Raw genomic sequence first — 24,348 nt, 5'->3', positions numbered from 1 at the left:
CTCGCTACGACGTCGACGTCGACTGCGCAGCGGCAGAGGCAGCGACAGCGACAGCGACTGATGTTTACACAACGTGCGGTATATTTGCAAGATACTCGTCGTACAAAAAAAAAAACAGCAGCAAATGCTGCTTGTATTTTTTCTTTTTCTCTCTTTTCGACTCTAATTGAAAACAAGCAGAGAGTGTGTGTGTGTAGAAAAAACAAGAAAAACAAGCACAACGAGCGTCTACAGCTGGCTCTGGGGTATTATTGTATCTGTTAGATGCGAAATTGCAAACCCACCAACAGGCAACGTTGCCGAACTTCAGCGTATTGCTTTTTTCTGTTTTCTGTTTTTTTCTTGCCGCTTTGTAGCCGCGTAGCTCATAGTTTGTGTGCATGGTGTGTATCTGTGTCTTTGCGGCGCAGCGTTCTCTCGCTACGTACGATGAAAATTGCTGCAACAATGTCGCTTAATTTTCATGCGGCCAGCAGTATTATTATGTATGCACCTGATCGGGCCTTTATGATAGGCCCCAGAAAGCCGAGAAACCGGTTTACAACGTCACCCATCCCCATAATCATCATCATCATCATCACCATCGTTAAACATAATCCCAATCCAAGTCCAGGTCCCAGGTTCCAACTGGTTATCAGTAAACAGAAACACAAACAGGTAACAGAACACCAAAACCAAGGCGAAACTGAACCCGAGCCATCATCATCATCCTTCTCCGCTTTCTTCATTCGATATCGTCTGGTTGTACTCACAGATGCGTCCAGAAGTTTAGCCGTTCTACGATTAAAGCAACTAGCAATTTCTGGAGTATTAACAAATTTTATATATTTTTTTGGATTAAACTGGCGGCAGGAAATAATGAAAAACTAATTGGATTTCCCAAAAAAAAACAAAAATAGTTCGCTGTACATACAAAAAACAAGTGAAAAAGTATTGGCTACCCTATGCTAGCTATGCCAGCTGTCCTAAAAAATATATAATAAAATATTTTAAAAATGTACTATGAATATGGAACATTTTACAACAGAGCGATGTCGATCTTTAAAGGAGCCATATCTAGAAAAAATAGCTTCCTCCTTGTTACATGATTTCCACTGTCTTGAGAGGCTTACATATATTTTTGACCACTTCTGTATTATGGACATATTTTCTGAGCCCGTTCATCAGCTCTTTGGGAATAATAATCGATTCTTGCTGCGCCTTCTTTGTGTTGGCTATGTGCCTCCTCGTTCGGCCTCACGAACACAGGGCCAAACAAACTCACACAATCGCCCCTTGATGATAATCTTTTGTGTCTGTCCGGTTCTTTAGCACCTTTTGTCACCGTGAAAAGCGGCAACGTTGCGCTCTGAAGAGACGGACTTACGGATCCGGAGATTCATCTCCATCTTGCTCGGTATCTCGGCCTCCTGCTCCCGAGCTCAGCAGCTCATGTGTGAAATTATTTGGGAATTTTCTAATTTCCCATACAAAAGCTGAGTTATCGCATCGCCGTCAGACGTCGTCGTCGTCGTCGTACCGCCCCTCGTCCCCTTTTCCCCGCCGACGTCGTCACGTTCCCTTGTGATATCTCAATCCTCCTATTGCATGGCACTTATTCGCTTTTTTGCCCGATTTTTGTTATTGTTTTTCGGTATTACGACACTGCACAAAAAACAATGAAATGTGCATTGCCAGGCATAAAAAGTGTAAAACAATAGCAACGGAACAGCGGAATATGTTTGGCTATATGAAAATACATACCAAATTGCACAACTGGCATGAACAGCCACAATATTCCGCCCAATCCCCTCGTCAACTGATTTCTATTGCTTGACGTTCCTAAACGTACTGCAAAAATATATTCGATTTGATAGTACGGATAGGAAAAGAGGCAAAACCACGTTTATATTTAAATTAATCTTTGAATAACTAAGATCTTTTACTGAGAGAATACCAACTTACTTAAAAAAAATATAAAAAACAAGCAAGAAAATTATTATTCAATTTACTAAATAAATGTAATAATGCTAACAATTCAAAATGTATTTTTTTCGAATTTGTAGGGCTTTTTATCAGGATGATTCAGCCCGTTAAAATGTTCAAGCTTGTTTTTCGGGCCATGTGTTTCATTTACATAGAAAAATATATAATATGAAATTTCGCGATAAAGTTCACAGCCAGTATAATAAGTTGTACACCCAGAAACCAACGCCACCCGGACGAACCTTATCAAAAAAGCGAAATCGAGCAGAAAAAAAATACTCAACTGGCAGTGAAAATAATAACAATACGCAGCACAAGTGTGAGTTGGTTATGGTTTTAGAGTTCTGTTTATATTTCTGTTCCTGCATTGGAAAGCAGTCGCTGGCTGGATCGGATGAGTAACCAGAGACCCCCGCCACAGACCCCCTGGAGAACGAAAAAATAACAAAAACACGCCACAAGCCCATGACTAAACATTTGAATAATTATCAAGTACGAAAGTACAATGGTATGGTAATTATTGGGAATAGAAAATAATTGAGTTGCTTTTTGTGTGGTTGTAGTTTAAAATCCACGTATATAGCTTTTAGTCAATCCGAATTTATCATTGCAAAAATATAATATAAGTACCTCCAGGAGAAAGTAATAATATTCGAAATTTTTTAAATTAAATATGTCTTTTCATCTGTCAAATTAAAACTTTTGTAGGACGCCTAGTTATGCGCTTCTCTATCTAATCTACATTTTTAGCTTTGAGGGAGGAGAACCCTCAATGCCAAAAAGAACAAACAGCGGGCAACAAAAACTATAAATTCTCGTGTAGCTGTGCAACAAAAACAATAATGAAAACCACATTAACAAAAGCAACAAATATAAATGTAACGTGACATTGAAACGAGTCAAAAGCACTAAAAAAAAAAGTACATACACAGGCCCACATTTTCGTCTGTATAAAATCTGATATAGATCATTATTATTGTTTTTGTTTTTGCTGCCTTGCCATTTCGTGTTAAAAAGCGAAACACGAAAATTAATTTAATAAAGTGATCTAAGTTGACGTTGCCGGGGTTAGATGGGGGTTCCATGGGTCAGGGAATAAGTGGGGCGACTGATATGTGGGACGTTATTACGAACTGAAAATATTTCCAATTCAAATTCTCGAAATCTAAAATATAAAGTTAGCGGAACTGTAATGATTTGCAGGTGAAAGACACGGAAAATTAAACAACATTCAAAGCTAATCTCGCCCTTCTATTATTACTCAGCCAGAAATAAACAAATAAGCATATTGCTCAGCTAGAGTGCAAAGTACTCAATGGAAAAAAGGTGAATAAAAAGTGCGTAATAAAGCTTGCAGCTGAAACTATAATTTGTTGATTTTTTGTGAGTGGTGAGTGGTGCCTTGCTGGGGGCTCACTTCTTGGCTGAAACCGGTGGGTTCATTGTCAATGTCAGAAGACAACGTCTGGTTTTGAACCGCGTCAATTCCACGATTTGTGTTGGTAATTACCGCAAAACTATTAAATGGAAGTTTACCCACTGCTGTCGTCTGACATTGATGCGGGTTTAGTGCATCAGCAGCGCATAGAAAAGCAGAAAACACAACATGTGTTGTTGTGTTGGTCTAGTCTCTGCTGAAAAAACAACATTTCGGCTGTGCCTAATGAAGCAATTAAAACATTTGACTTTTGCACTGCACGAAAATATAAAAAGGAAGGGGACCGCCAAACTCGTTTGACTCACGAAAGAAATACACAGAAAAAGGCAAACAAAAACCGGCAGAACAAAACAAATTGCTCAGAGAGGTTCTTCTGTTTAGGCCCGAAAAAAACACACACACACACAAGGCGCAGAAACTATAAGAAAAGTATTACGCAATAAAGGGAGACGAACGAAAGAGGTTTCGAACGCTGCAAAATAAGAATTTATTCGAATATTTTCAATCCCTAAAATATCCTATTTTCACCTTTGTTTTACCATAACGTACACATTTCGTATTTATATACCATGTGATCTTAAGATGCATCATCCTCCGTTGGAATTAAACCTAATATTTCTGTTTAGTAAGCTCAAAAGCCTGATGTGGATGCAAGAGGTATCTTCTGAGGAGGAGCACCATTGCCACATGTCGTAGTCTTTCCCTTCCCTTGATTCTCAGTTCTTGATTATTTTTGCCTGCTGTTTGTACACGTAGTCACATACACACACACCCATGCCAAGTGGGACCCACTCAGGTAAGATACTTAGATAGAAAAGCAGAGACACGACAAGTCAAGGTAAAAAAGTTACGCATTCTTTTTCGGGCATGGCCAGCCATTAGCTTTTGTATCTCACGGATTGCCAGGGATGTGGGGACTTGAAGAAAGGGAGAAAGAGTAACAGCTCTGACAGACAGGCAGCTAGCTTAGAAATTCATCTCGCAGATACTTTCGTATCCCAACTGGATGATAAGAACGGCCTCGTGTGGGCAGCAGCGGATACAAGTAGCTGTGAGTGGCCTACGCTGGCATCTAACAGATACAATTTACATACATCTCTCGGTGGTTGGTTTTTTCTGGTTTCTGTTTCCTAACTTTGAAATAGTTTATCGTGACTGAGGCATTCAGGCACCCACGCTCGCATCTGACAAATACTTTGCTGAGACTGGTGGGCTCGGTTATCAAAGTATCATAAAAGACAAAGTCTTGAAAATGATCACTATTATAAAAAATACTGCCTGTTATAAAAAAGTTGATAATTTTAACCCAAACTAGTACTCAGTCTACTAATACTTTTAATATATATAAAACATGAATCCCCATATTTTACTTTGTTAAGGATTTTATACTACTATTCACCTCTTTGAGGTACAAACTTACCTTTTCAATTTCTGATTATTGTTGTTGATGTTGCTATTATTGTTGTTATTATTATTAATGGAGCTGCTATCCACAACGAACTGCTGTTGTTGCTGCTGCGGCTGTGGTTGTTGTTGTTGGTGCGGCGTAGTAGTTTCGGCTAATTTTCCAAAACAAATGTTACGGCTACTGTCGCGTACCATGTTTCGACAACGGAACACTCGCAGCAGAATCTTCTTCTATTTAGGAGGAGCATTGCGTCGTATGCCGCGAATGGAGGGGCATCATTTTAAATGGGCGCCCTCCTTCCCATTGAACATTATGCACTCTTTTTATATATTCCAGTGTGGGGATTGTTACGCTTACGATTCTCGGCTTGTTTAATTTGGGGGCTTTTATGGATATCTTTCTTTCAATTACTTTGGTAAGATTTCCGCTTCACTTGCACATTTTTAGCACTATATTACGAAAGGGGGATAAAAGATACGGGGGGGTTGGTTATATGTGGATTAGATTTTCCAGCTGGCACTTGAATTTCTTCGTTGAACACTTGCACATGCACTTTGTATGGAAGCTTCTCTTCCATTGTGATTTTCACATGATTTGACTCTTTTTTGTTGCAATTTACTTGATTTTATTTAGCTCCTTGTTATTTTGTTCACTTATGCCAATTTGCCTTAATTTAGCAACTAAAAATACGCTTTTAATTTAATTCAACTAGAGCAATTTAAATTTATTGAAATTTCAATGGGCCCCAAGATGTGTTCTCTTCTTTTTGCCTCAATTTAAGCGAGGAATACGGCATGTACTAGATATAGATATATAAAGATAAACTCCTTGTATAGGGCCATTTCCTCTGCAACAATACCAGTGCGAGAAGGTGGAAAATGCGAGCAGCGACGTCGGCAGCGCGTTATTATAATCCCCACCCCCCGAAAAAGGGGGTTGGAGGTACAGCATGTTAAAATTCCATGCACTAAAGAAGCATGGAAACTACAAGAACAACACACACACACCAACGTTCGATGCTGAAGTTCGGCAACAGCGCCGCGCAACGCCATCTCGCTCGCTCTCACTCTGGCCCGCTGCGGGCTGGCGTGAAAAGCGGCAACGTCGCTTTGTTTGCTTATAATTGACGTTTGCCGTCTGACGTGGTTGTTAGAGCGAGACAGCCAGCTGTTGTTGCTGCTTCAGCGCACAAAATACATAGGGTGTTTGGGTCTGTGCTTGTGTGCGCGCGCTATGTACTCGTGGGTACATAAAGAATTTATAGCTGGTACTTTTTCTCGTACATGGAAAACGAGTATCTCTCGGCTGTGTATTTATAAATGGCTATGTGGTCATGTGGTGCGCTTCTTTCGCTTTGTTGTTGCACGTTCTTCCATAATTCGTGTAGTTTTGTAGCTCTAAATCTCCTACGTATTTTCTTTTGGGGCGCAGCAGGAAATCACCCATACAGCGATACACTTCTGTGTGTGTGTGCGAGAAGCTGCTCGAAGCGACGGCCCTATGTGCGTCTCGCTCTAGCGCACTGGCCGGACCCCATCGGTCGCGTGAAAGTTTCTGCTCTGCCAACGGCGCTGCCACTGCGCTGCTCCCCGAAAACTTGGGGCCGCAGAGCTACGCGATTTCAGTCGCTTTGTAGAACTGGTGGGGTGCGGCTCGCAAAAAACTGGGACCGAAAGGCCCACACACAAAAAGACCCAGCCAGCTGGCAGCCAAGTGGGATAAGATCATCCCGAAGACAGAGCTATGTAGTCTAAATTTCCCCCTGCGAGCTGGCGCTGTTTTGTTTTGCTTTTCGGTTCGCCATTTTGTGGTCGGGAATTTTCAGTCTTTCTTCCCTCTGGAGGAGGAAAAACCCCATTAAAGCCAGGCGTTTTAACTAGAATTCATGAATACTGCCAGCAGCGGCAAAAAGAAAACCAGTTTTAGTATGTATTTAGTATCTGCTGTTCGTTTTGTGGCTACGTGACCACACACCAACAGCATGTGCCAGAAAGAGAGCGCCAACTTTGTAGTTTCTCGCTCCCCAATCTCACTCACACACACAGGGGGGACTCTGTGCGCACGCACACCAAACGGGTTAAGTAAGAAGAAAAAAAGCGGTTTTACTGCATCGCTCCGTCCCGCTCGCACACGGCAGCTGAATCGATTTTTCAAGCGACACGACAATTTCTCTCCACCACCTCCTCTTCGCCCAGCTGCCGTCCCGCTCTGACTCGCGCAGCTCGGCAGCCCCCTCCCTTTCGCTCTTTTGCGTTGTTCGTTTTTGTAGTTTGGAGCCCGCGCACACACGCAGATATTTATATACGTTTATATATAGTCGCCATGTTACTTTTTCGTACGTTGGGGGAGCTGTCAGCCTGGATTTTTCGCTACAAATTTCCAACGTCGCTCTGGCTGCCTCTGCTGTGGCCGCTGTCGCGGTCGACGTCGTCATCCGCCGCTAGTATGCGTGCGCTGTGTGTGTGTGTGCTTTGAATTTCTGATGAAATTCTTTGCTTTCGAGTTAATTGCTGCCCCGTCGGCAGCGAAGCCCTGCCTCTGCCGGCGTCGCTGCCGCCGAGCTCACATTTTTTGTTGTGCCATTTTCTTTGTACTGGTACTGCCAATTTCTATAGCCCGAAGAAGAGGAAGAGCTTTCCGCTCTGAACTGGGAGTATTGGGGATTTTTAAACACATTTTTAACCTGACTCGAGCTCTACTAAATGGTCTATTCTATTATATTCTATTGAAAGCAAGAAGATAGCCTGCAGAATTGTACAGAAATTCTATTTCTCTATTCAAAAACTTCTGTTTAGAAAAACTTTGTAAATACGTTTGTATTTAGTTTTAAAATAAAGTTATAGGTTAACATTTTGTTAATTCAATAAATTTCTCGTTTAAAATTATTTTTAAGTAGCTTTTTAGTTGATAAATTTCGGCATTGTTTTTTAATTTTCTTTGAATTTTATGTTTAGACTTTTCATAAATCTATTACCACTTAGTTGTGCACTTTTTAAACACTGCTCCGAATTGGAAAATTCAGGCTTTATCCATCACTTTGATTTTGGTTAATATTTTATTTTTCTGTTTTATTTGATCTGTGATCGATTTATCCATTCTTACCATTTGCGTTGAGAGCTGCAATGAAATGGGAAAAATTCGAACGTTATTTAAAGGCCTTTTCTCAGAATGATTAACACTGATCTTTCCCTGAACTGAAATTCTGTTTAAAAAATAAATAGAGCTCGTGTTGAGTTACTTTTGATGAAAGTGTGAGTCGGGCTGACCAACTGATAATAGAATAATGTAATCTATACTTTCCTATTGGATTTTCAAGCCTATTTGAGAATAGTATGCATTGTTCCCGGCCTTACAAAATTAAATAAATTGTATTTGAGATTGTTTTCCCCTTTTTGAGATACTTACACCATTGGAGCGGCTTTCCTTGGCTGTTCATCGGATCCTTTTTCGCTGGCTCAGTGTAGTAAATTTATTGTAAACCCGTTTTGGACTGTATTCGAAACTTGCGCATTTTACTGGTGGATTTCGTGGCAATAGCTATTTCGAAAACTTCCAAAAAAGGTAACGACGCGCCCGATGAGTTCTGCCTTTTCTGCGTACCGAACCGAAAAACCGATCCGAGTCCAAGTGCACGATTTTATTATACTTTTACTGGGTGTATTTGCTGTTGTTTTCCTGTGCATCTATGCACTCGGGGTTTGCTTTTGCTTTTGGGGTGACTTTTTACTGCGAACTCCTGCGAATTTCATTCGGCAGAAAAAGCATCACAAAATTGAATTGGAAACAATAAAAAAATTAAATTTTTATCATTTATTGGGCTTGCCGTGGCTCGATTTCCATTTGCTTTGCTTGCCCCTGTTTTTGTTTGTATTTATTGTATTTGGATTTGGATTTGCGTTAACTCTCGTTGTTGTCGCTGCATCTGCTTGGTATTGGTGCAATTAATGCAGTTTCGCACGCAACACACTCGCGCACTCACACACACAGGTTTCGCCGATGCTCGCACAGGGGAGGGGCGGGGCACTTTCAGACAATAACAATAACTTTTGCGCTTCGCTCTGTGTGTTTTGGCGGCGTTTGTTGATCGCTGCGCCGCCGTTCGCCGTTGTTGTTGTACTTGCTCGCTGCGACGCGCGGTCCGTTCACTTCCGAATTTTTAAAAACAGTGTTGGCCGCGGAGGTGAGTAGTTTTTGGACTCTGGGTATCGAGGGTGTCGATGGGTATCGATGAAGGAATCGACGATGTCCCATCGCTGAAAATGTTAGCTAGCAGACGATGGTTAACAGAAATGTTAAGATGCAATGTTAACAGTGCTGCTAAATAGAGAACCGAGCTCTGTTAAATATACTAGCGATGGAAAGCAAACGATCGCACTATCGATAGTTGGGAGAGCGATTTCTAACAGAAATGTTAACATAACATTCTGGAGTTGAAATTGCCTTAACATTACAGTGTCCTCGCTAATGTAAGAAAACGTTTTTACATTTATGTTAAAAGGGGCGCTGTACTGTATCTCAACAACTAGGGTATTCCCTTGGCTGTTAGTTGGCTGATATTTCAGTCAGCTATAAGTTTTAAAGGGATTTTAAATGCCCTGCGATGAACACGATTCTGGGAGAACAGTTAAGCGGAAATGCGACTGTTTGAATAAAATAGTGCTTATTGAGGTAGAATAAGTCGTTTTTTTCCTATTAAATCCACTTTTCCTTAAAAAAAACCCATGTCTAGCGACAAGATAACTCCTTTACTGGCAAGCAGCAAAAAAAAGTGAAAACGATCGGACTTTTAATATTTCCGGAATAGTTTTCACCGCAAAACCATTTTTGGTAAAACCCTATTCTAATGTCCTAATTTTCCTGCTTCGGTACCCAAAAGGTATCTAGCTATAAAAGGATATATTTTTGGTTCTAGCGGTCTGGATGATTTTTCGTGTAAGTAATTACTAAGTAATCTTAAAACTATTTTCTAGTTGTTATGTTAGCTTATAGTTTTACCTCTAACTTAGCCTATATAAATAAATATATAATTGCATCATCTTAGATAGCTTTTCCTCTAAATTCTTAACTATACTTGGCTAGGTCTTGCATTTTCTGGATCAAAACTCAAGGATATGACTTATTTTGCCAAGTGTAAGAACAAAAACGCGCTGCTAACCTGTGGAACTATCAATTCAACTCCAATCGCTAAAATCATCGAAAGTAGCTAAGCTATCGTTATCGCCAGCTTGTTTTGTTTTGCTTACACGACAGATAAATAAAATAAACTCCTAAAAAAAATGAGTAGTTTAAAGTCGGACCTAGACGAGTACTTGCTCCTGCAGAGCGATCAGAAGAAGACCTTCAACGTCAAGCTGCCACAGCTGAAAGTTCCGTTTTTCCGCTCGGAGCCAGAGGCGAATAGTTTCCTGAAGGACACGGACTCGTGCTTCCCAAAATTGGTGGGTGCACATTATACACAACAGCCGACAAGTCTATATAATTCCTCTTTCAGTCCCGCCTGCAGCGAATCGTGGGCTTCGTGGCCTGTCTGGGAATGGGCGCACTCTGCATGACGCTCTCCACATTCTACATTCCCGTCCTAATTTTGAAGGCCAGAAAGTTCGCCCTGCTCTACACGCTGGGCAGCCTCTTCTTCATTCTGAGCTTCTGCTTCCTCTCCGGATTCGGCTCCTTTCTCAAGCAGATGTTCTCCAAGCCGCGACTGCTCACCTCGATCTCGTACAGTTCCTGCCTCCTTCTGACTTTGTACTGCGCCTTGGTGGCCAAGAGCACCGCATTCACTGTCCTCTTCGCAGTGGCCCAGATAATTGCCTTGCTCTTCATGATTCTGGGCATGGTTCCGGGTGGAGCAACGGGGCTCAAGTTCTTTGGGCAGCTCTTCAAGAGCAGCGTCTCTGCGTCGGCAAGTGTGCTGCCTGTTTAAAAGGAGGAAGGGCTGACGAAACGAAAAATCATCCACCACCGCAGCAACGAAAAGTAACTTATTTAAAACTCATTGATAAATCTAAAATAAAACTTATTTGTGATACAACGCCTCTCAAATTTACAGTACTTATTATTTATTCCTGGGTTTGAGTCATCAGTTTTCCTCCCTTATCAGCAATTTGCATGTAATAAAATGCACATTGTGTCTACTTATTACGACGTTTTGAAGAAATGCCAGCATCGGCCACGTAGAATATTTTGTTGTGAAAATTGAATAGTTAAGTAGACCTACAGAGGTTTACAAATATTTATTGACAGCAAGCCTACCGGCTGATTGATCCGATCTCAATAAAAAGTTACCTGCGACTTAAAGAAGTGTCCCCGAGAGCAGCAATCCTCTCGCTCTTTGGATTAAACACCGGTCATTCATCAATCTCTCCCAGATACAAGGTCTTATCACTGGATCCAGAGAGAATGAGCGGCTCCTTGGGGCTAAAGTCCACGGCATTGACACTGCCATTGTGTCCGGGCAGTTTGTAGAGGATTCGCCTCGTATTAACGTCCCAAATGTAGACATGTCGGTCGGCGGAGCCCGAGGATATTTTGTCGCTACCCGGCGACCAAGCACAACGCAGCAGATTCTTCTCAAAGTTGTGCTGATGGCCCTGGAAGACCTTCACACATCTTTCGCCCGGCGCATAGGGTCTCACGTCCCAGACCCTCAAGGTGTTGTCCATGGCATTTGTCAGCACAAAGTCTCCCTCGGGGGACAGCGACATGCCGGTAATCGTGTCAGAATGCCCTCGCAGGTGATGCAAGACAGCCTGTTTTCGAATATCCCAGATCTTCACTTCGTTGTCGATCCCGCCGCTGATCACTTGTTCGCCGGTGTCGCCAAAGCAAACCGCGGTCACTTGGAACGGTGATTCCAAGGAGTGTGCGGCGTGCTTCTTCCTGGCATCCCAGATCTTAATGGTGCGGTCGTCGCTCCCCGAGCAGAGAAGCTGCTGACCCCGTCGCGATCCCTGCACGCTGTTCACAAAGTTACCATGACCCTTGAACCGCCGCTGCCGCTGCCCCGTGACTATGTCCCACAGACACAGGGTTTTGTCCGTTGAGCAGGTAAAGATGTGCGAGCCATCCTGCGTAAAGTGGGCCTCCATCACGGCGCCACTGTGCCCCGACATGGCCATCACGTTCTCGCAGTCATCGTACACCTGCCAGATGTCTGAAATGCAAATTGTAGTTATTATTATATTATATAGGCACTTCTAAAACCATTGCTGTACTGCATTTCTGCCACTTTCACTTACATATCTGCCTGTCGTACCCGGAGGAAAGCAGCAACTCTCCCTCAGGATGGAATTCCGCTGTGAAAATCTCCCCTTCGTGTCCTTCCAGCTGCATTATGGGCGCCTGCAGGTTCGAGGTACGCCTGACGCCCTAGAAAATCAGATAGTTAAGGAAATAAAACAAAAAACTCATGAGAAATTGCGGGTGCTTCTTCTTCCCAGCACGCTTACCGATTCCAGGAGCGCTTTATCCCGATTTGTGTAGGCCACCAGGTCGCTTTTGCTCCGCTTTGACTCCTGGGCCAAAGCCACGCTGTTGTTGGGTCTTTTGGTGCCCATTGTAGAGGTTTTGTGTGTAAAAACTAAAATTAATCAAACTTTTTCGCCCGAGCAACAAAATAAGCCGTGTATGCAGTGTGACCGCAGCTTTGAAAAATACCGCTGCTCACTTATATAAATATACCAAGACAATGTTCAGTGCCGGGAGACTTGGCAACTCTGCTTTTAATACCAAAATAATGAATTCGAATTTAATTTTCTTTATTTTTACACAATTTGCGGCTATTCAATATGGAATTACCCAATAGGCTCCCCGTTTAATAGGCATCCACGCGCGGAGGATCCGCGAAGAACTCCTGGCCCTTGCGCTCTCCCTTCAGCCACTGCTTGTAGCGCTCGTTTCTCATAGCCTGAAAGGCGGAATTTATGCACATTTATAGCTCGTTAGCGATATGTAACTGCGGAGAAACCTACATGGAAACGCATCAGCTGCTTCTGCATGCCCACGCACTCCTGGAAGTCGGAGATCAGGTCGGCGCACTCCCGCTTTCCGCGCTCCAGGCCGTACGCCTCGAAGCACTCCATCATCTTCATCTCGAACTTGCCGCACTTGTCGTAGGTCTGGTGGTTAATCAGGCAGCCAGTCAGGTCCGTGAGGGGCAGGCGCAAAAAGGGAGTCAGCGACATTTTGTCTGCGGGATAAAATCCAAACCAATTTAACTGATTCTCGATTCCTGGCAGCTTTTCCACTGCTCGGCTATGTGACGTAACAATAAACAAAGGCCGCAAGCCAAGAGTTCCGCTCCAAATGGCAGTCTCTTGACTTCAAACAGTCTTTTCCGTATTCCTATTAATGTTTAGCAGGTACTCCCTTAATTGCACACCTTAATTTCCTGGCAATTCGCGATGAAAACAATTATTTTGTGTTTTTATCTCGAGCTCCGAGTGTGACCAGACGAGTCGAACGGTTGACAGCTGTCAGCTGACGGTGTTGGTAAGCGCGCGAACTGCTCTCCACGTTTTGTTTATAAAATTGAATTTAACGAGAAGCCATGAAAAACCAGGATTTGGTGGATTACTTGAGGTCCTGCGGGGTGTGCGAAGTTTGCCAGCTGCGTTACCTGAAGGCCAGGGGCACGGAGTACAGGGACATCAAGGAAACCCTGCAGAAGGTGCGTCTTTGTTCGTTTTAAATTTGTTGACAACTAACGGATGGCTGGTTTTTCCATTTTAAATGCCCAGTTGGACGTAAAGCTGAATGAAAATGTGGAGAACGGAGAAGGAAACGAGGAGCAACCGGCCAAGAAAGCCCGCCTGGGCATTTGTGCCACCTGTTTGGGCCTGTTCTCAAAGGATTTTCAGACGGAGCTTCTCGGAGGCATTCTGGCCTCGGACTTTGGCAAATACGATTGCCAGAAAATCGTGCTCGCCATAAGTTTGCCCATGTCGCTGCAACTGAGGCAGTTGGCCATGTGGTTCGCCCTGCAGAGGAAATTCGGAGCAGACATAGACGGCACCAATCCGCCAGATGTTCCCATAAAGGAGGCTGTTAAACTGATCCTGCACCCTATAATCTGCGAAAAGCTGGCCAAGGAGTACGATGCCAATGGCCTGATGATCAATATAGATCTCACGCACAAACTGGAGGGCGAGGAGGTGGAGAAGCTGGTGAAACTAAACAAGGAGGCCTTTCCCGCCAAGGCTGCGTACCAGAAACGCATTGAAATCTCGAGGGGATTGCTGGAGAAACAGTATCAGCCGTCTAAGGTGCGGGCGGAAACCTTTGAGAAATACTTCCAGATTCCCTGCTCCATCGTAGACGAACCTCTAAGGCTAACTTCCATAGATCTGCAGGGACCCCTGGTTTGTGTGGCTGGCAGATACCGAAAGCTGAGCCGGGAACTCTCGCACACTCCCTGGATCCTGAATGGCCAACGACTGATGGAGGACAGTATCGAGGAAATCATCATCAGGCACGTGGGTCCCCACTTCACAGAGAAGCTGGACAAGATCACCTTTATGTCCAGCGGCAGGGAAGATGTGGATGTTCGTTGTTTGGGCAAGGGCAGACCCTTTGTTTTGGAAATACCCAATGCCATAAGGAGTAGCTTGAGCAAGGAGCAGGCCTTCAAGATGGAACGGGCTGTGGATGCCTCTGAAAAAGTGTCCATACTTAATCTACAAGTCGTGGCCAGAGAAGAATTAACCCACATAAAGACGGGAGAAGAACTGAAGAAGAAATTCTACCGCGCTCTTTGCGCTTTGAAGGAGCCCGTTTCAGTGGAGATCCTGGAGAAACTGCAAATCTTAAAGAGCTTCGATATTCAGCAAAAGACGCCCATCCGAGTCCTTCACCGTCGCCCTCTGCACACGCGTCCTAGAACGATTTACAGTGTTAAGGCAATGGTGCAGAGGGGGAATCCCAAAGCTTTGGTCATCGATATCGTCACTCAGGCGGGCACCTACATAAAGGAGCTGGTTCACGGCGAATTCGGCCGAACCACGCCTTCATTGTCCTCGATCATAGGACAACCCATCGACATTCAAGCACTGGATGTGGTAGGAATCGATTTGGATTGGCCCCCCGCGGTAGATAACTCAATTCACGAGGAGTAGCGATGTTAGTTTTGGGTATTTCTTAATTGTTAAATATTTTAAAGCCTAAGCTCATAAGCATAAGTAAGAAGATATGATTAAAGGTAATCTTTCTGCCTTCGAAAACTTAAAAGTTCTTTTAAAACTTTGACCTGCATTAAAAATAAACATTTTATAACACAAGCTGTGCAAATTTAAAGCAATATTGATTCAGATAAATATAGTATTACAGCATTAAATTCTCACTCCGCCTTATCCGGTACTAAAAGCCAGGTTTTGATCCTTAGAGCCTTTTGCTAAATAGTTTCCTACGGAGTGAGGCGAAGGAGCCAGAGAATAAAGTTGGCATGCGCAGTAAAGTTGGATGTTCTCGCAACAGCCAAGCTCTAGCATTGGCTACAAAAGCAGTTAGCAAGCGGACAAATTCGGCATTCGTTGCTAGCCAGTTGAACTGTTTTGTTATGGTCAAGTCAAGTGAACAAAAATCGAAGCAGAAGAAAATGGGAAAAGGCCGAAAGTAGTGGCAGGACATTTGCGACCGGATGCAAGCGTGCGTGACAATTAAAAATTAAAGCCGAGTGAATAAGCCGGAGGCAGTTAGTTAGATAATTGCAGTAGGAGCCGGGAGGCAGTCAGTCAGTCCAGCATGTTCTTTCGGCGCGTTTTGGAACGCAAGGATAGCGCTGGCAAAGCGCTCCCTACGACGACGACGGAAAGTCCGCCAGGGCAGTACAACAGCGAGGACAGCGAGAGTGTCACTTACGTGAGCGAAGTCAAGGACAGCAATAACAACCAGTCGGTGGGCGGTGCACCTCTGCCCGCTGCAATGAAAGTCCAACGCCGGGCGGAGTCGGGCCCAATCGGTGCCGTGCAGCTGACACCGTTGTGGGAGCATATTCTGCGCACCCGCCGCCTGCCGGAAACAATTTTCCCCAGCGCCATATTCGCCGAGTTCCACGAGCGCCTGCAGGACCCCGAGTGGCAGGTGCGCCAGCACGCCCTGCGAGTCCTCGTCGACGTTCTTGTGGTGATGCAAGACGAGGCCGATGGCCACATGGAGCAGGAGCAGCTCATTGGATTGCTGGTGGAGAACCTGGGCCACCAGGCGCCCACTGTTCGCAAAGGAGCCCTCGATTGCCTGCGGGTCTATCTGGCCGAAACTGCCATTCCGGAGGCGGTCATGCTGGGCATCCTTGAAGCCGGCCTGACCAAGCAACCTCCAGCGGAATCGGAGCACTTGGGTCGCCTCAGCTGCGGGGTTCTGCTCTCCCTGCCTGCGCTCCTGCAATCCACGATGCACACTCCACAGAGACACCGCATCGCCCTTTGCACTCTGGAGCGAGTGGTCCAGCACATGGATCAACTGGCCCAGCAGGAGATCAGCCTGAAGGTCCTGACCAAGATCAGAGAGCTCTTGGGGGTCCACGAGTTCGAAGGCCTTATGAGTGATGTTGGACGCGGCGACGCTCTGGCCAAGTACTACCAACTTTGTCAGGTTTACGGGGTGTCTGGGAAACCGAAAAGGAACGGCGAGCTTAAAACAGGAGCATGGCGAGCACTTCCGCGTGAACAGGGCTGGAGAAACAGTAACGCCATGGAATCCCCGCTCCAAATGCAGTCCAACTGCCCGGACAAGGGGAAGGTGATCATGGAAACGGAGATCAAGATCAACGACGACACAGTGACCATGCGGATTCTCGAGGCGGATACCGAGACTGAAGAATCCGATAGCCCGGCCAGGAATTTCTCAAAGGATGACGAGTCGGCGGACCTGGTTTGCCACCCTCTCTTGTCCAACAGCCACCACGAACTGAATGTGGGGGCCGGTATTGTGCAGGTTATAAGCGATTCGGAGTTGGACGAGCCCCGTGCCATAAAGCCTGGCAGCGTTTCCGAGCCGAGTACTCCCTCACGCGGACTGAAGCGAGTCACCTTCGGGGGGGAGATCGTTAAGATGAGGACTCCCGATAGCGACGCAGCCTCCTCGACAAACAATTCTCGGAGCCCTGGACAGGCCACTCAGAGTGTCACTATTCTGGATGCATCGTCCTCTCCATTGACCTCGCCAGTGGAGGACTCGCAGCCTCCAAGATCCGCTGGCGACAAGAGGACCACGGCCCTAGTTGTGGAGATCCCTTCGGACAATACGAAGCCATTGCCGCAGGCACGACCCTTCAGCTCGCAGTCACCGCGCCATCAGAGCAACGCGTCCGCTGATCCACCTTTCTCAAGTAGTCCTCGAAAGGGACAGGAGGCCGAGGGAAAGCTGTCGCCATCGCCTCGATCTCCCGGTTTCCGGAGCCGCAGCACCAGTCCGACTGGGAGCAATAACATCAGCCCCAAGGTGCCGCACAAGCAAATCGAGGTTCTGCACAACCTGCAGCGCGATCCTTCGCCACGATCTCAGCGCCGTTCGGAGGAAATGGGTGGAACTGAGAATGGGGAGGCACCCCTTCCTTTAGCAGGAAACCCCTCTGACTCACCGACACAGCCGCGGAGAACCAGAACCGCCTCTATCGTGTCGGCAGAGTCACCGGCCACGCCCAAATCCTGGGAGGATCTGGACATTGTCAACTTCAAGACGCTGATGGACCTGCGATCCGGGGTAAGTCGCTATAATTGCAATGAAATTAGTGGCCGACATTTAGCAATCGCCGTGTAATTGCAATCCGCCACCCCAAAATCCAAATCCCAACTCCGAATCTCCCGCATGGGCTACTTTGTGCGACCGAAAATAAAGCAATGAAGTGAAATTACACCACACGCTACCCAACCAGCGTTGGGTTCCGGGTCGCCCTGCCGCCTCGGGCTCTAACTGGGTCACTAGGATATGTACAATTTCATATGCGTTCATAATTCTGCCTTCATAATGGCAGCCGCCCGGCTTTCTTTATGGCGGACGAGACACGCATCACTCCACCCCCAGTCGGAATCGCTATTACAGGTGCCATTATATCGCCGGCGACCCCTTGCTTGCTAATGAAAATTTCAGCGATAAGCGACCCCTCTCTGCCCGCCATCCACCATCTATATCGGTGACTATAGAAAACAAAGCCAAGCCACTGTACCAATGACCTATTAATTTTTGACGTACATATATGGACGGTTCGGAGAAAAATAGTTGGAAATATTTCTACATGTCGAACTCTTTTCAGAAGCAATAGCCAATGACCAAAGAGCTGTCGAAAATGGGGTTAGCCCTTCAAGAAACTAATTTCCAGTAATGCCAAATTGTGTGCCAAAATTAAGGAATGAAAATTGCAGAAAAAGTGCGTCAGCAGAATAAATCGTGATGTAAGCGAACTGCCTCTTATCAGGACCAACTTTTTGAGTGGTGCACAAAAAACTTTGGGATTCCGGTGGCAGTTGCATGTTGTGCGGACTGGGTGTTGGATTGGATGGGATTGCTTTGTTGGGGAGCTGCAGCCGAGTACAAGAGTTCTGGCCGGTCAATCATTTAAGTGCACGCGATTTTCCTAGCACCGTGCACAAAAACACAAAAACAAGAGCAGGAACAATAACTAGTGCCCAGCTTGCAGCTCGTATGCGACGATAAAATGGCAAGACCACCATTACGGAGCGATGTTTGATGAAGACGCTGGCCGTAGGGAAGAGGAGGGGGAAGGGGGAGGGGTCAGGGCATAGAGCGTGTCAGGAACTGGGTCATTCCAAGCACAAAAATATAAATAACATTAACCGAAATTATAGCGCGTACTAAATACAAGTAGGAAGGTACGCCATTGTCGACCGCTAGCCTCTCAATCTTAAATTGCTTTGTAGCACCACTTTAAATATGAAATTTTCAATTTAAATGTCATTTACCTAAAGGATCTTAACAATTAACATAGCTCAATTTTAATAACTGCAAGTATCATGTGTAAAGGAATATAAATTATGAAACTATAATATATCCTAGCAACATATTAGAATATTAAGAATCACAACGAATTAAATAGGGATAAATGTAAAAATAGTTATAAAAATATAATATATCCTATCAATATATTAGAATATTTTAAATCACAAAGAATTAAATAGAGATAGATGTTAAAATAGTTACACCGACCCGTTTCTTGATCCCATTTTACCAAATAAATTTAATCGAATGACATTTATGGCACATTCAGTACTCGTTGTTGGATTTTGTTGTTTCCCTTTTAAGAAATAATTTCTGCGCCATTCATTTTCACACTTGCCAAATTAGCTCAAGTAGGCCATAAAACACTAGCCACGCCAAAATGTACTTACCTGTTATTCACCTTTTCTGCACTCTTTTTAGGATTGGAGGAATCGTCTGATGGGCATCGCCCAACTGGAACTCGCCCTAAGCTCGTCGAGCAATTTGGCCTTGGTGCAACCGTATCTGGACAGTCTGCTCCGCACCCTCCTCTCATCGGAGCGTCACTTTGAGGTGTCCGAGTTGAAGCGGGAGCTGTTGGTTAATCTCATTTCGCGCCTGCCCCTGGACAACTTGGAGGAGCGCACACCGCAGATCCTGACGGGATTGTGTCGCCAGGGAAATGCTGGAGCGAACCGGGTCTGCAAGGCTCTGATGCAGCGCCTTCCCGCCGGAACCATTGTGGCCAAGTTGACTTCGCCAGACTTCCTGCACGCAAAGAGTTCAAAGGTAGATGGATAACGCATTTAGAATACAACTAAATTTCAACTTTACTTACCGCAGTTCCGGGACCACGCGCTTCAAGTGTCCATCTTTGCGCTGATGACCTTTCCGGGCACCTGCTTCGACATCAGCCTCCTGACGGCTCAGGCCGTATATTCCTTGCTGAATCGCAAGCGTCGCGTGCGCCAGGCGGCTCTTGAGGTCCTGGCAGTGCTGGCCGATATCTCATCCAAAAAGGAGGTGTTAGCCATTGTCTCTGAAACGATCGACGGCGTGGAGCTGGGACCACAAGTCCTGGAGGCGGCGAGTGTGCGTCTCTCGCGCTTGCAGCTGCCCATTGTCACGCCCGACAGTGGCGTGCTTTTTGTTTTTAACCAGACTGATCAGCCTGGATCCCGGCGTTCCGGAGCGGACGTGGATTGGATCTATCAGGGGGAAGGCTCAGCCTCTCCAAACACAATCAAGAGGCGACGCATGCGGGCGGCGAGCACTCAGCGCGACGTACTTGAGAGCACCGAGGCAAAAAACAAGAAAGATGCGTTCCACAGGTAGGGAAGTCCATTATTTCTGTGCCTTTAAGTTGATAGGTATTTGAGTTAAGAATTTCTAGAGGACGAAAACAAAAAATTAAAAATAATTAATTTAGACATTAGAAATATTGAAGTCTCCTAATATTAAATTTTAAAATTTAAAACCTGATAAAGTTAATTACAATTATGAAATCTGGAAATCTGTTTTAGATCTATTAGCAATAATTATTCCCATCTTAATATTAAACATGCGATTATAAAAATGCAAACCCTTAGTTTCAGCCAGGTTAACGAGAGCCTGCATCGCCACTCCTTCCACTCTCCGCCAGAAACTTTGGACATGACTAGCCCCACAAATGTGAGTATAATGAAGATTATTCAACAATCATCTACATGCTGAATATTCTCCACCCTAGGACTTTTCGCAAAGATTAAGTTTTGGCGCTAAGACTAATAATGGTAAGTGGTCCGCAAGTATCAGATAAATATATTCTTCATCCCCGACCTTTTGCATTTGTAGGAAATCATTCCTTCGTGGACCGTCGCTTGGTGGCCAAGGCGTGCTCAGATACTTCCATGGATGGACGAAGTACTGACAGCACGACCACGACCTGCAGCAGTGGAAGCGCCACAAGCAGCTTCATACAGCTCACCTCCCGCACCGGTGGTCAGTTCTCCGGAGCCAACTCCAGGTTCGAAGTTTTAGTACTGCTGTGGAAGCCACCGGGTCAATAACTGTAGCTCAATCCCCACAGATTTCCCGCCATGAACCAGCATACGGACTTTGTCAACAACTTTATGCGGAGCATGCAGCGCAGCTCTAAAGCCTACTCCGTGGAGGGACCGGCATACCCGAAGGTCAGCTACTCGATCCCAAAGTCCCAGCAGATGCTTCGCAGGAAACTCCAGCACCAGCACTCCTTCACAAAGCTGAGGAACGCAGCTCCTGCTCAAGGTAAATATCGCTTCAGTGGTCGTCCTGCCAATTACGTTACGCTAAATTTGCATGTAGGTGTCGAAAATAGCAAGTTAAACGAGTCCCAAAGGAGACAGCAGAGCGGCATTTCCGCTGACCACCTGCAATCGCTGGACACCGAGTGCGCCGACGCCACAAAATCAGTGTAAGTGTCCACTCCATATCTCAATTAAGGGACCGGCATCGGAGCCCATTCATCCAGTCGCCCCAGTGATTTACCCCTGCCTGGGCTCAAATGTTAACCTACATTTCGAGCACCCCGCTCAGATATACGTATGTAAATATTCGAGTGCCGGCGAAAGCGGGGTTAAAGTTAAAGGGGCGAACCTTCGTCAGCGAATTTAGTTGTCGCCCCGGTCGACACACGCACCTTCTCACAGAATTGCGGCATTAAAGGTGTCGGGTTGCTTAACCTAAATAATTCAAATGCGCAGTGGAAACCGCGTTGGTGAAATTCAAGAATGTGGCTGGGGACATCGGTCAACGTCACGCGCGACAAACCTTCAAGTGACCACTGGCGCCGCGACCCGAATCCATTTTCGTTAGCTTATTTCACAGCTAAGCAAATACTGAGAAAGATTCAAGAAGGGTCAGGAAATTGATTTCCTTCGGCAGCGATGGATACTTTTCCTTACTTTAACCCCAGAGCTAGTTAAAAAGTATAGTTTAGCAAAAGCTTAAAAATTTACATATTTTCTAGACGGTCAAATTTTGGTTATCCAAGAAATTAATACATACCTTTAAAGGACCCGATATAGCAACTTGTTGTTTTGCCGACTTCGGGACTTTCCACGAACGAACCGAAGGCGCCCGAAGATGACTAAGGGGTCCTTGTCTAGGAACCGGACCTTCTTACAGCGAAGACCTGTGGCCAGTTAGCTGGGAAGTTCGCTGCTGGTTAGCGCTAGTCCATCCCACGACCTTTCCGTGGCTTTGACTTGGCACCCCGTGGGTGGGCGGGGGTTTAACCGTTCAGTGTGTGGTCGTGTGATTGCTTGGAAAACGCAATGTCCTGTTTTTCGTTTGCAACTTTGGCTTTGTTGTGGGCTCCCCCGGTATGGAAATTTATTTGAAATGGCCAAAACGACTGGCGACGAGCATTGCAAACAGTCAGTGAAGTCGCGTTGCTGGTAGTGGTCGCCAATTGCGGTTAGCTCGAGTATGTGTTGTGCCCAGTAGGCAGTAGCCAGGATAATTATCCAATTGGCCAGCGCAGGAAAAATGCAGAATGCGTTTTCCTGTGGCGCGCAGCCCGCTGATCTGCTGCGTAGGACACGTACTCTTTTCCACTCGGTTGGGCAGAGCATCTGCCGCGGAGCAACGGAGGCTCACTCCACTCTGCGGGGGGCTCTTTGTGGCCACCTTGCGGTCTGCGGCACCTGCTGCACCGACGCGGCTCCGGAGTCCAGAAAATCGATGCAAATTGATACAGAAAGCCAGCTGGTCGATGATAAGTCCACTTTCGCCGTGCTTCAGACACCGGCAGATACTGAAAAAGACAGTGTCTACGCCGAATATGTTGAGTTGTACGTCGTTGGAAAATGTCAATAAATATTTACTAACCCTGTATTATATTTTCTGCTCCCTTATAACAGGGATACATCGAGGGCAGTTCAGCCTTTGGAAGCAGCGGAAAAAGACATGATGGACGGCTCTCCCCTGTCCGTAAGGTCCACCAGCTATTCGCAAAAGTCGACAGCCTCGGCGAAATCGTGTGGCAGCCAAAGCGAGATGGGCAAGCGAACCTCCTCATCCGCTGAAGATCGAAACGACTCTAAGACGGAGTTGCTGAGCCGCGAACAGGATCCTGTCGAGGCCTTCGGCGAGTTGGTGGTGGACGACATTGAAGATGAGACGGAAACGGAGCCTCCGGCCCACGAGGAGCCGCTCAAGCTCAATGGCAGCCTAAACAGCCTGCACAGCAAAACGGAGAGCATCAAAACCCAGCTGGAGGACACTACACCGCAGCTCTCGCGGGCTCAGTCAGTGAAATCCCTGCCCATCGAGGAGGATATCGAGGGCAGCAACAGCTTCGTGGTGGTCGAGGAAGTGCAGCACGAGCTGGACTCATCGCCCCCGGAGACCACGCCGGTGAAGGAATTTCAGGAGCAGCCAGTAGCACCAGCGGAGGTAGCCAAGCTGGAAGATCACACCTTTGGCCCGAAGTTGGTTCCAATGCGGGACGACATAGTGATCCATTCACGCAGCATTTCCCTGGACTCACTTTACGGGGCACGACCGGGCTCGAAGCAGGGTTCTCTGGACACCAGCACCAGCACCACGGACAACACCTCGCAGTCTGGCTCTCAAATGGGCATCGCCGGTGTCCCCGGAAAGGTTCAGCACACGCCGCTCAAGCAGAAGTCCAAGACTTCGTACTTCCTGCGGGCTCAGCGACGAGTCTCGCCCGTGAAGCAGGCCATCAAGATGTCCCAGGCGGAGCTCTTCCCGCAGAACATGGCGCGCTTCGACAAGCCCCGCGAGGCTCTGCTCAAGACCTTCGACCAGCTGGACTCGAGCAACTGGGAGACCAACATGACCGGCTTGAAGAGCATGGTGCGTCTGATCCGCTACCATGCCGACACTCTGGACAATCAGATGCACATGACCTGCATCCAGCTCACGCGCTCAGTGCGCAATCTGCGTTCCCAGGTGGCCCGAGCTTCCTGCCAGGCAGCTGCGGAGTTGTTCTCCCTCAAGTCCACCAGTCTCCAGCTGGAGTGCGACGACTTGGTTTGTGCCCTTCTGCACCGCACCGCCGACACGAATCGCTTTCTCCGCGCCGACGCCACTCGGGCCCTGGAGTCGATGGTGGATCACGCTCAGCCGCAGAAGATACTTAACATCCTGGCCGCGAAGGGAGCTCAGCACCAGAACGCCCTGGTGCGCACCACATCCGCCAAGCTGCTCTTCAGACTGGTCGAGCGATTGGGCAGTGATCGCATCTACGCCATGGGTCGCGAGAGCCGCGACAAGTTCTTTGTGGTGGGGGCGAATCTGCTGCTCGAGGGCAGCCTAGAGACCCGCAGCTACGCCAAGTCCTTGTTCCGGGCCCTCTCCGAGCACCACAACTACCAGCGACTGCTCCTGGAGGTGATTCCGCCGCGCACCTACAGAAACGTGGAGAAGACGCTGCGGAGCATCACACGTTGATTCCCGTTGACATCTGTACAGCTTAGGTTTAGTAGCCGCAGCCACTGGAAGCTTACATATGATAAGGGCACAGCATTGGAACCTTAATCTAGAGTACATTCTATACCTAACCTTAAAGACTAATAAAAACATTGTTACATCTCAATGTAGTCTGCGTTTCCTTCTA

General features: G+C 46.4%; 6 protein-coding genes across 11 annotated transcripts in view; 3 read left to right on the top strand and 3 right to left on the bottom strand.

Annotated features, from left to right (window-relative positions):
• spen (split ends) overlaps positions 1–8,957 on the bottom strand; it is a 59,710-nt gene extending 50,753 nt beyond the window's left edge. Inside the window, exons 1-3 of one of the 4 annotated variants that reach the window (XM_070211718.1) lie at positions 8,217–8,957; positions 7,914–7,928; positions 4,824–5,260 (exon numbers count right to left, since the gene is read on the bottom strand). In XM_070211718.1, the coding sequence (XP_070067819.1) occupies positions 4,824–5,005 (182 nt within the window). In that variant the 5' untranslated portion in view covers positions 5,006–5,260; positions 7,914–7,928; positions 8,217–8,957. Of the gene's footprint in view, positions 1–4,823; positions 5,261–7,913; positions 7,929–8,216 lie in introns of those variants that run through there. The other 3 variants (XM_070211719.1, XM_044395219.2, XM_070211720.1) reach the window with 3 other exon arrangements.
• A 1,078-nt stretch (positions 8,958–10,035) lies between these two features.
• Positions 10,036–10,853, top strand: LOC108062030 (uncharacterized). The gene is made up of 2 exons (XM_017148526.3): positions 10,036–10,249; positions 10,303–10,853. The coding sequence occupies exons 1-2, from the start codon at positions 10,088–10,090 to the stop codon at positions 10,732–10,734; spliced, it is 594 nt and encodes a 197-aa protein (XP_017004015.1). The 5' UTR covers positions 10,036–10,087; the 3' UTR covers positions 10,735–10,853.
• A 72-nt stretch (positions 10,854–10,925) lies between these two features.
• Positions 10,926–12,468, bottom strand: LOC108062010 (U5 small nuclear ribonucleoprotein 40 kDa protein). 2 transcript variants are annotated; one of them, XR_011417642.1, is made up of 4 exons: positions 12,260–12,468; positions 12,050–12,179; positions 11,097–11,964; positions 10,926–11,024 (listed from the first exon to the last, which is right to left on the bottom strand). XR_011417642.1 is itself a non-coding variant. In XM_017148505.3 (3 exons), the coding sequence occupies exons 1-3, from the start codon at positions 12,365–12,367 to the stop codon at positions 11,159–11,161; spliced, it is 1,044 nt and encodes a 347-aa protein (XP_017003994.2). In that variant the 5' UTR covers positions 12,368–12,468; the 3' UTR covers positions 10,926–11,158. The 2 variants fall into 2 exon arrangements, 1 of the variants encoding a protein (XP_017003994.2); XM_017148505.3 differs by having other exon boundaries at positions 10,926–11,964.
• Positions 12,469–12,551: 83 nt separating this feature from the next.
• On the bottom strand, positions 12,552–13,557 carry ND-15 (NADH dehydrogenase (ubiquinone) 15 kDa subunit). Of its 2 annotated transcripts, none has more exons than XM_070211729.1 (3): positions 13,429–13,557; positions 12,782–12,999; positions 12,552–12,717 (listed from the first exon to the last, which is right to left on the bottom strand). In XM_070211729.1, exons 2-3 carry the CDS (start codon positions 12,992–12,994, stop codon positions 12,625–12,627), a joined length of 306 nt encoding a protein of 101 aa, XP_070067830.1. In that variant the 5' UTR covers positions 12,995–12,999; positions 13,429–13,557; the 3' UTR covers positions 12,552–12,624. The 2 variants fall into 2 exon arrangements, with proteins under 2 accessions (XP_070067830.1, XP_017004029.1); XM_017148540.3 differs by lacking the exon at positions 13,429–13,557 and adding an exon at positions 13,192–13,332.
• Pus10 (Pseudouridine synthase 10) lies at positions 13,340–15,101 on the top strand. The gene is made up of 2 exons (XM_017148493.3): positions 13,340–13,479; positions 13,550–15,101. Exons 1-2 carry the CDS (start codon positions 13,360–13,362, stop codon positions 14,921–14,923), a joined length of 1,494 nt encoding a protein of 497 aa, XP_017003982.2. The 5' UTR covers positions 13,340–13,359; the 3' UTR covers positions 14,924–15,101.
• A 262-nt stretch (positions 15,102–15,363) lies between these two features.
• Positions 15,364–24,327, top strand: LOC108061987 (TOG array regulator of axonemal microtubules protein 1). Its single transcript, XM_070211730.1, has 9 exons — positions 15,364–17,507; positions 19,182–19,529; positions 19,584–20,071; positions 20,330–20,411; positions 20,470–20,512; positions 20,574–20,745; positions 20,809–21,008; positions 21,066–21,174; positions 22,625–24,327. The coding sequence occupies exons 1-9, from the start codon at positions 15,549–15,551 to the stop codon at positions 24,180–24,182; spliced, it is 4,959 nt and encodes a 1,652-aa protein (XP_070067831.1). The 5' UTR covers positions 15,364–15,548; the 3' UTR covers positions 24,183–24,327.
• Positions 24,328–24,348: the final 21 nt, after the last annotated feature.

This window comes from Drosophila takahashii, chromosome 2L (assembly GCF_030179915.1).
Source record: "Drosophila takahashii strain IR98-3 E-12201 chromosome 2L, DtakHiC1v2, whole genome shotgun sequence".
Taxonomy (NCBI): Eukaryota; Metazoa; Arthropoda; class Insecta; order Diptera; family Drosophilidae; genus Drosophila; species Drosophila takahashii.
The sequence above is the reverse complement of the archived record's forward strand: the minus strand, read 5'-3'. Positions and strand labels throughout refer to the sequence as shown.

Coding starts and splice junctions, on each gene's coding strand:
- LOC108062030 (XM_017148526.3), top strand. CDS start 10,088: ATGAGTAGTTTAAAGTCGGACCTAGACGAGTACTTGCTCCTGCAGAGC. Junction 10,250..10,302: donor ACTCGTGCTTCCCAAAATTG/GTGGGTGCACAT, acceptor TTCCTCTTTCAG/TCCCGCCTGCAGCGAATCGT.
- LOC108062010 (XM_017148505.3), bottom strand. CDS start 12,367: ATGGGCACCAAAAGACCCAACAACAGCGTGGCTTTGGCCCAGGAGTCA. Junction 12,180..12,259: donor ATAAAGCGCTCCTGGAATCG/GTAAGCGTGCTG, acceptor CTGATTTTCTAG/GGCGTCAGGCGTACCTCGAA. Junction 11,965..12,049: donor CGGGTACGACAGGCAGATAT/GTAAGTGAAAGT, acceptor TTTGCATTTCAG/ACATCTGGCAGGTGTACGAT.
- ND-15 (XM_070211729.1), bottom strand. CDS start 12,994: ATGTCGCTGACTCCCTTTTTGCGCCTGCCCCTCACGGACCTGACTGGC. Junction 12,718..12,781: donor AGCAGCTGATGCGTTTCCAT/GTAGGTTTCTCC, acceptor TCCGCCTTTCAG/GCTATGAGAAACGAGCGCTA.
- Pus10 (XM_017148493.3), top strand. CDS start 13,360: ATGAAAAACCAGGATTTGGTGGATTACTTGAGGTCCTGCGGGGTGTGC. Junction 13,480..13,549: donor TCAAGGAAACCCTGCAGAAG/GTGCGTCTTTGT, acceptor TTAAATGCCCAG/TTGGACGTAAAGCTGAATGA.
- LOC108061987 (XM_070211730.1), top strand. CDS start 15,549: ATGTTCTTTCGGCGCGTTTTGGAACGCAAGGATAGCGCTGGCAAAGCG. Junction 20,072..20,329: donor AAGAAAGATGCGTTCCACAG/GTAGGGAAGTCC, acceptor GCAAACCCTTAG/TTTCAGCCAGGTTAACGAGA. Junction 20,746..20,808: donor TTCTCCGGAGCCAACTCCAG/GTTCGAAGTTTT, acceptor CAATCCCCACAG/ATTTCCCGCCATGAACCAGC.